This window comes from Piliocolobus tephrosceles, chromosome 9 (assembly GCF_002776525.5).
Source record: "Piliocolobus tephrosceles isolate RC106 chromosome 9, ASM277652v3, whole genome shotgun sequence".
NCBI lineage: Eukaryota > Metazoa > Chordata > Mammalia > Primates > Cercopithecidae > Piliocolobus > Piliocolobus tephrosceles.
The window spans coordinates 66,486,201-66,495,730 of NC_045442.1; the positions used below are offsets into that span (position 1 = coordinate 66,486,201).

Sequence of the window (9,530 nt, forward strand, 5' to 3'; positions counted from 1 at the left end):
AAGAAAGAAAGAAAGAAAGAAAGAAAGAAAGAAAGAAAGAAAGAAAGAAAATAATAGAAAGAAAACAATCCCTAAATGAATGAGCTTAACCCAGAATCAGTCTGGGTGTTTCCCAGAGTTCACAGGTCTCCTACTGATGGCTTCATCCTTGTTACCATTTGCTTGTTGATCTGGGAACACATGGGTGGTCTACCTCTTCCTGAGAGGCTGCCAGGGAACCCAGGCCTGGATGGAGAGGCGCTGAACCCACTGAAGAACACAACACAGGGCTGCCGAGTCCATGCAGCATGGACAGGACTGATGGCTGTTCACTACACGAAACAAAAAGTTCAAGTTTATTTGTAATCTAAGCAATGCAATTTTGCTTTGACTGTTGGGTTAACCTGGTGAGGGACCCGACCCCAGATCCAGCCGTTCCACTTCTCACAGTTTACCCTACGGAACGGAGTGAGGTCTCAGGGTGACAGGGAAAGTATTGACCATGGGACATAGTAATGGTTACAAAATGGTATGTACATGCATTATAAGTCTGTACTCTGTATAAAAAGTGTACATTTATGTGAACTGTAGATGAACAGAAAACATAACAGTGTTTGTCCACAAGGGGTGGTGTTTCCTCAAGTGATTTTTATTTTTGTTTTTTCTAGCTTGCATCTAACCTTTCTAATCAGAAGGAAACTCTGATACATGTGATAAAATACTGTTGATGTCACTGGTTCTTGGCCCTGACTCATATAAAAATCACCTACCTTTTTAACAATACAGATCCCGTCCCTTCCAACTGGATCAGAATCTCTACAGGGTGGTAGGGTGATATGGATGATGGGCAGGGAATGGGGTTGTTCAGGCACTGGTATTTTTCAAAAAACTCCCCTGGTGATTTCCATGTGTAGCCGGATTTGAGAACCACTGAATCATACAGTCCCTGCCCTCCCACCACTCACAGTCAAGTTTAGTGTGGCTTAACATTTTGGGGGTCATCAAATTCTTTAAGACTCTGATGCATTTTGATTCCTTCACAGATGCTTTCCTAGGGCTTCCTTTTGTTATGCCAATCAACAGTTCCTGTCTGGAGGAATTTATGGTCTCCAAAAGCATTGGATCCTCTCCCAAAAAGAGCCCTGGATTTTGACACACACTTTCAGGGGAGTGTTGGGCATCAGGGTTTGGGCTGACCCTGCATCCATGACCCCTTGTTTCTCGAGTACTGATTTTTCCCCTGGGGAGTCAGCCTTCTCCTCACATGGAGCTTTTGAGGGACTGTCCATCAGGAGTCTGTACCAACCCCTGGCCAGAGGATGCCAATCAGACCTCTTCTGCTTTGGATTTGCTTCTGAGTCTTCATAACATAGCTTTTCCTTCCCTTGGATGACCTTCCTACACCCTTCCAATGGATTCCCAGTGTTGGTTAGGTTGGCCAGCACTCATTTCTGTTGCTTGTAATCCTAGTGTCTTGGTGAATACAAAGGGATTCAAGTTAGTCATCCATGGACCTCCTGGGAGTCTGCAGAGTCCAGGTTCAGAATCCTAGTGTCAGAGAAAGTGGTAGAGATGGGCAGGGGTAGCACCATAGACCCCCAAGGTTCCTGTTCCCTAGATTAGATGTTTGCGCTCACCTCCCTCCCCAACACCATCCCACATGCTGTCTCTTAACAGGCCATGTAATCTTCCACGGAGACTGTGCTAATGCAGAGAGGAAAGGACACGGACCTGGGAATCAGAAAGCATGGCCTTGAGAGCTGGCCCCATGGTGGTCACTGACTGCATATAAGAGCGGTTGGGGGCTGGACACGGTGGCTCATGCCTATAATCCCAGCACTTTGGGAGATGGAAGGAGGTAGATCACAAGGTCAGGAGTTCGAGACCAGCCTGGCCAACCTGGTGAAACCCTGTCTCTACTAAAAATACAAAAAATTAGCTGGGCGTGGTGGCACAGGCCTGTAATACCAGTCACTCGGGGGGCTGAGGCAGGAGAATTGCTTGAACCCGGGAGGTGGAGGTTGCAATGAGCTGAGATCGCACCACAGCACTCCAGCCTGGGCAACAGAGGGAGACTCCGTCTCAGAAAAAAAAAAAAAAGAGAGTGAGAGAGGTTAGGGGGCTGGGAAACTTGGTTTGGAGGAGAAGCTTGGGAACTTGTCTTAAAGCTGCTTTGGTACAATTTTTAAAGGGAAGTATAGTTAGTTTGGGGTGGCTGGGAGACTGATGATAGTGGACCCTAAGCCCCCATGCCACTTCTTGGTATTCCTAAGAGAACTGGGGAGATCTGCTTCATCCCTGTGTTCTCCTTGGCTTTCGAATGTGGATGACCTGGGCTTCCTACTTCTCCCAACCTCATGAAGTTGTTAATACATTCAGAGAGACAGCAGAGTAAATTACAAGGGTCCTTGCAGAACTTCAGACTGCTTATTGACTGCATTAGCTTTCTGCCAGGCAGCTGTGGGGAACCAGGAGGTCGCAGTGTGGTTTCAGTTCATTTGGGTTTGTTCCCAGGGAAGCAAGCCTTGGCAAAAGCTTTCTTAGCACTGCTTAGGATAGTAGAAAGTGGATGTGGTAGAGGATATAGGAGGAAGGAGGCCTCTTGAGAACTGCAGCCTCCTACTGTTCTCTTGCAGGCTGAACCAAAGCCCCTCCATCCCAGGCACCCACCACAGCAACATGGATTTTGCAAGCCTGGCCTCTTTTTGGTGAGTGAGAGCAGGCTGTCCTTCCAAGAATCATTTGGATTGGCAAAGCCCAAAGAATTTGAGGGCTGAGTTGCCAATACAGCCATCCAGAGCCCCCGGACGAGCCCCTCTTTACACTTCTCTTCTACTCTGAGGCCTTTTTATTTCTCCTTACTTCCTCCAGGAGGTCTCTGTTTTTATCCATCAAAACTTGTATTCAGAAAAGGTTCTGACACAAGTCATTTATCTCACAGTGAAAACTGAACTGCCTTTATCACATACTGAACCTGTACTCTCAGTCTATTTAAAAGAATTCCAGGCCTCAGAAAGTGGAGGTACAAGAGGCTTAAGGTGGGAGAGGAGGGGAAAGTAAAGGGGAGGCAGGGATTTCCCCTCTCTTTCTCTTGAAAAGACTAAACATGTGCCCAGAGCACCTTTCCTGGTTCAGTGGCTGTCTGCTTCCTCAAGGTCTGCTGGTTCAGTTTACCTGCAGTCCTGGCCACATTTCACGTCCTGCTTCAGCTAAGTGTAGAGATTTTTTTTTTTTCTTTTAGTTAAACTAGAAATGTCTTAGGGGTAGAAACCATGCCTTGTTCAGCTTGAAATGCTCCTCATTATCTGGCATAGGGCCTAGAACATAAATATGATTAATGAATGTTGATAAGTAAGTTAGGTATTAAAGGCTATGAATTCTCCTAGAAGCACTGCTTTAGCTGTATCCCATAGGCACTATTAGATAGTATTTCCATTATTCATTATTGTTGAAATATGTTTTATATAACATCAAGCTATCTCTGACAAGGAAAGGAGAATTATCTTCATTTCACAGGAAAATCAAAACTCAAAGACAAAAAGAGACTTGCTCTAAGAATACAGCATGCAGTAGTGGTAGACCTCCAGGTTTTGCTTGGCTCTGGGATTCAGGGTGCATCACATAAGCCAGGAGACCTGTTCTGAGTTTGAGCTCCTGCTCAGGCTCTGCCACCTCCAACCATTTTCTCATCCTCTTTGGGTATCATCAGGTCACATATAAAGACCTCTAGGGTCCATTAGCAGCAATTAGGGATCCTTGATTTGGAGGGAACTTTGCCTTCCTGAGGCTTCTGCTACAAAGTTGACACTTTATGAACAGTGCATATATCACCTAAAAGCTTGCCTGAAGCAGGCACACAATGGCCAGAGGCAGAACCAGGGTCACTCTGTGCTCAGCTGAGAATTAATAGAAGAGGACACCTAACCTCTTAGAGATCCATTACCTCCTAACAAGGCATCACCGCTTGGAGTCCTAGGTTACTTAATGTTCTCTCTCTCTCTAACCCTAGCAGAATCTTCTTTTAGGAAATATTCTGATAAACTTCTTCACGTGGATGGGGAAATGACTCATAACAAAGCGCTGTGTCTCTTTTGGGCTTTTGCATTTCAAAAGGAGTCAGACATTAAATTAGAAAAAGGAAAGCTCTAATTATGCAATTTCAGTTATTAACGAGAGAGCTACAAAAAGCTTTTGAGCATGAGAGACTGAATTTAATTCTCTATGTTTGTGTCTTTTTTTTTGGAGCTGGAGTCTCACTCTGTAGCCCTGGCTGGAGTGCAGTGGCACAATCTGGGTTCGCTGCAACCTCCACCTCCCAGGTTCAAGCAATGCTCCTGCCTCAGCCTCCCGAGTAGCGGGGACTACAGACACCTGCCACCAGGCCCAGCTGATTTTTGTATTTTTAGTAGAGACGGGATTTCACCATGTTGGTCAGGCTGGTCTCAAACTCCTGACCTCAAGTGATCCACCTGCCTCAGCCTCCGAAACTGCTGGGACTAGAGGCATGAGTCATGGTGCCCAGACTCAATTTTTTTTTTTTCTTGAGGTGGAGTCTTGCTCTGTCGCCCAGGCCGGAGTGCAGTGGCACAATCTCAGCTCACTGCAACATCCACCTCCCGGGCTCAAGCAATTCTCTTGCCTCAGCCTCCCGAGTAGCTGGGATTACAGGTGTGTGCCACCACACCCAGCTAATTTTTGTATTTTTTAATAGAGATGGGGTTTCACCATGTTGGCCAGGTTGGACTTGAACTCATGACCTCAAATGATCTGCTCGCTTTGGCCTCCCAAAGTGCTCTGATTACAGGCATGAGCCACTGTACATAGCCTTTTTGGCAATTTTGAAATGTACAATACTCTGTTATTAACTCTATGCACCATGCTGTGCAATATAATTCAAAAAAAGAAAACCATTTCTTCTGTCTAACTGAAATTTTGTACTGTTTGACCACCATCACTCCATTCTCCCCCACCACAGAGCCATTCTACTCTCTGGTTCTATGAGTTCTATTGTTTTACATTCAATATATAAGTGAGAACATGTGGTATTTGTCTTTCTGTGCTTGACTTATTTTATGTAGTATAATGTTCTCCAATATTGTCCATGTTGTTTTAAATGACACAATTCTGTCTTTTTAAATGCTGAATAGTATTCCATTGTGTTTACATACCCCATGATCCTCATCCATTCATCAGTTGATATACACTTAAGTTGATTCCATAGCCTGGCTATTAAGTTGATTCTATAGCCTGGCTATTGTGGATAGCGCTGCAATAAACCTGGTGGTGCAGACATCTCTTCGAGTAACTAATTTCAGATTTTGGGATGAGTATCGAGAAATGAGCTTGCTGGATCATATGGTAATTCCATTTTTAGCTTTTTGAGGAACTTCCATACTGTTCTCCATAATGGTTGTGCAAATTTATTACATTCTCACCAACACCACACAAGGGTTCTCTTTTCTCCACATCTCCACCAACACTTATTTATCGTTCATCTTTTTGGTAAAAGCCATCCTGACAGGTATGAGATGATGTCTCATTGTGGTTTTAGCTTGCATTTTTCTAATCATTAGTGATATTGGGCATTTTTTCATATACCTGTTAGCCATTTGTGCATCTTCTTTCGAGAAATGTCTATTCAGATTTCTTACCATGTTTTAATTGGGTTTTTTGTTTTCTTGCTGTTGAGTTGTTTGAGCTCCTGGATTTGTTCTTAGTGAGTATAATATAGGCTTCTAATGAACAATACATTATTTTCTTTCTTTTTGAAATGCTTTTTTTGTTTCGTGTGCTTATTATAAAAGAATTCTAGGCTGGGCATGGTGGCTCACACCTGTAATCCCACCACTTTGGGAGGCTGAGGCTGGCGGATCACGAGGTCAGCAGTTCGAGACCAGCCTGGCCAACACAGTGAAACCCTGTCTCTACTAAAAACACAAAAATTAGCAAGGTGTGGTGGCACATGCCTGTAATCCCAGTTACTCAGGAGATTGAGGCAAGAGAATGACTTGAACCCAGGAGGCAGAGGTTGCAGTGAGCCAAGATCATGCCACGGCACTCCAGCCTGGGCGATAGGGTGAGACTCCATCTCAAACAGCAGCAACAACAACGAAGAATTCTGAGCACCTTAAAAGAGAGAGTAAACATGACAGAACCCTCACATCCAGAGAGAACCCCTGTGTTTGTGATGCTCTCTGCCTGCCACATGCCATTGGCCCAAAGATTTCAGCTGGGGTGAATGTTTCCTCAAATTTTCAGCACCCACCAAGTCTGCACCTGGGAGTCTCTCTGCTCTGCTTTCTCTGAAGTCACGAAAAGGGATAACCCAAAACTGCGGGAGTGAGGCAATACTAGACCAGTGGGGAGGCGAAGCAGCCAACGCCACCTCTCAGGTGCGGTAAACCTCGGGTTCACGCTACATTTTTCTCAGAGTGTCCCCAGCAGGATAGAACCCCCGAGTTGCCCATAGCTAAAACCAGCTCATTAAGGCACCCATTTCTTGCCTCTTCTCCCTTCTTCATCTCACTCTCCTCATTCCCTCACTTCCACTGCCCAGCATCATCTCCCAAATAAACTCCCTATACCCAGGCTCTTGTCTTAGGGTCTGCTTTCAGAAGCAGGAGAATCAAACAAAGATGTTAGTGACTACCTCTTTGCATATACACTTGTATATGTGCATTTCCAATAATAAACCTATGTAATTTTGCATAAAGGGGATCATACTACACATGTGTTCAAAAACCTGTTTTTTTCTAATTACTCACAGTAGATAGTGAACATATTTCCATGTCAATAAAGAAAATCCTAAGCACAGTTTTTAATGTCTGCATAGTATGCCATTGCAGGTGTGTCTCATTTTTTATTTAATTTATGTAATTTATGGCTATCTGGATGGTTTCCAATTTTGCACTGTGATGAATATGCTCAGGCACACATCTTTGCAAGGGTGCAGCTCAGAATTTGAAAAAACTCTGAGCTGAGCGAGTGCTTTGTTGTCTCCTAAGTGTACACTGTGTTTGATCATTTCTTCCGGAATTTTAATAGAGGTCAAAACTAATCTTAGCAGTGTAGAGGCTTTTTAAATAAAAAATCTATATTTCCCTTTTTTGAAAATCAGGACATTTGCGCATCTTCAGTTTGCTGGCACTTCCTTCATTCTCTGTAATTTCCTCATAAGCAATGATTGTATCTGTAAATACCTCTGGGCCCCTGGGATGTCATATGTCTGGGCTACAATGAGTGAGCTCATTTAGGTGACTTGATGTCTTCTTCCTATCATTGGACTATCTTGGGTCTCAATCTCCTCCTTATCCTCTTTATTCCACAATTTGAAGTAAAATTGCCTGTGCCTTGCTCTGCCTGCCCTCGAGCCTAGGCCAGAGCAGATTCCTTCTTATTATTCTTAGACGTTGAAAGCTCTTCCCTCTTGTCTTTGCCAATTTCCCCCGACTTCTGTTCACTGGAGCTGCAGTCTTTGCTAACACCATTCTTACAGATCCTGCCAATCTTCCAGATTCCTCTTGGGTTATTGATTCCTTCTTGCCTCTTTTGTGTGTGTGCTTTTCATACCCTGGCTCATTGGAAAACTACAAGCGCAGCCTCACAAGATTTTCTATAAAAACTTGATTTTCTTTTTTAACAGCAGTGTTTGCGATTACTAATTGGAATTTTGGGGTTTTATTACCTCTTGCAGCAGCTATCTCATACTGGTGTGTTGTACAACACATCTTATTTTATCCTCACAGACACCCTGTGAAGCCAGTTGAATGTTAAGTTCCCCCATTTGATAGATGGGTGACCCGTGGCACAGAAAGGTTTAGGCACCATCTCAAAGACACTCAGCAAGACAGTGGACCAGCCCTCCGTTTTCCAGTTTTTTAGCCTAAATATGGTTCCCCTTGTTCACGATAGCTGAGAGAGGGTTCTGGTAAGGTGGGAGCAAGCAGCCTTATGCTTTGGGCCACTATCCCTTAAAATCCTGGAGGTAAGGTCCATAGTTCACTCTCCTTTCCCTAGGGAGAGAAATTCTGCATGGAGTGATGATATCACCTCTAGAATCCCATCTCCCCCACAACCCCACCCCTTCAAGCAGACGAAGTGGGTGACAGTTCCTCTGAAGCTAACAGCCAAGCTGTCCTCACCTCCTCACCTGGTCTCAAATGATTCTCTGCTCAGACAGCAGGGACCGTGTGCGGGCACACACACAACAGGGACATCGAGTTATCCCTAGGTCTCTCTCTTTCTCTGTGTGTGTGTGTGTGTGTCTTGTGCATGCACACACATATGTACAACACAAATACAGAGGCACCCCAGGTCTTTCTCTCTCTCTCTCTCTCTGTCTCTCTCACACACACACACACACACACACACACACACACACACGCACAACATGAATACAGAGGCACCCCCAAGTGTTTCTCTGCCTGTCTTTTGTCTCTCTCTCCCAGTATATTCTCTATGTCTCTGTCTCTGTCTCTCTGTTTCTCACACACACACACACACACACACACAACATGAATACAGAGCACCACCAGGTCTTTCTCTCCATCTGTCTCTTTCTGTCTTTCTCTCTCACATACACATGCACACACACACACACACACACACCCCATGAACCTATAGGCACCCCAGGTCTCTCTCCCTCTCTCAGTGTCTCTGTCTCTGTCACACACAAAGTGTCACATCGTCCGGCTCTGGACAGCCGTGGGTGATCAGCTGCCCGGCCCCTCTCCTCTCCCTCGGCCCCATGCCCCGGAGTCGGTACCAGCCCCACCCCTGGATCCCAGCCCCGGACCACTCACCCTCCATGCTGCCCCCTGTTGCGGGCTCCGGCGGTCTCCGATGGCGGGAGGCAGCGGGCCCCTTCGGGCCAGCGGGCGGAGGGACTGTCCCGGGCACTTGGTTGCGGGGTGCGCCCCTGCCCCCACGCTCCGCAGGTCCGGTCGGTCCGGGTAGAGGTGGGCGGGGGGCGTGCGCTCCCAGGCCCCAGGCCCTGGCCGGTTTCCCTCCCCTCGGGCTGACTGGCTCCCGCGCAGCGCTGCTGCCCGCCGGGCTCAGCCACCCGCCACTCCGTGCCTCCAGGCCAGGGGAAGGAGGGGACTCGTGCAACGCAGTCGTCATGGCACCCGCGCACCTGTGCCCGCCGAGCGAGGGCGCTCCGGGCCCGCCTCCCGCATAGCGCTGTCTCCACAGAGCCCGAGCGCCCCTCCGAAGTAGGGGACACACCCCTCCTCCCATTGCAGTCCTGGCAGCGGCGTCCCGTAATTCCGCGCCTCTCTCCCTTGCCTCACATGCCAGCCTCTGTCCCCACTCCTCATCCTTGCCCACCCCAGCCTGGGGTCCAGCACTCTGGGCCTTCCTGAGAAGGGGATGAGAGGTAGCTGTGAAAACAGGAGGGCTTAGGGAGGGAGGCGGGGGAACCCCACCAGCTCCGGGCTCTCCCAGGAGAATGAGGACAAGGTCTGCAAGGTGACCACGACTTTGGAATTAACCAGTCCAGGCATTCACCGGGTGGTACCCTTGGAAAAGTTTCTTATTATAATAATACCTGC

General features: G+C 46.9%; 1 protein-coding gene across 1 annotated transcript in view; it reads right to left on the bottom strand.

The window, feature by feature from the left end:
* NPFFR1 (neuropeptide FF receptor 1) overlaps positions 1-9,296 on the bottom strand; it is a 25,583-nt gene extending 16,287 nt beyond the window's left edge. The window contains exons 1-2 of the mRNA XM_031936183.1: positions 9,113-9,296; positions 8,781-9,019 (exon numbers count right to left, since the gene is read on the bottom strand). Coding sequence (XP_031792043.1) covers positions 8,781-9,019; positions 9,113-9,296 — 423 coding nt within the window. The remainder of the gene's footprint in view (positions 1-8,780; positions 9,020-9,112) is intronic.
* Between the last annotated feature and the right edge of the window lie 234 nt (positions 9,297-9,530).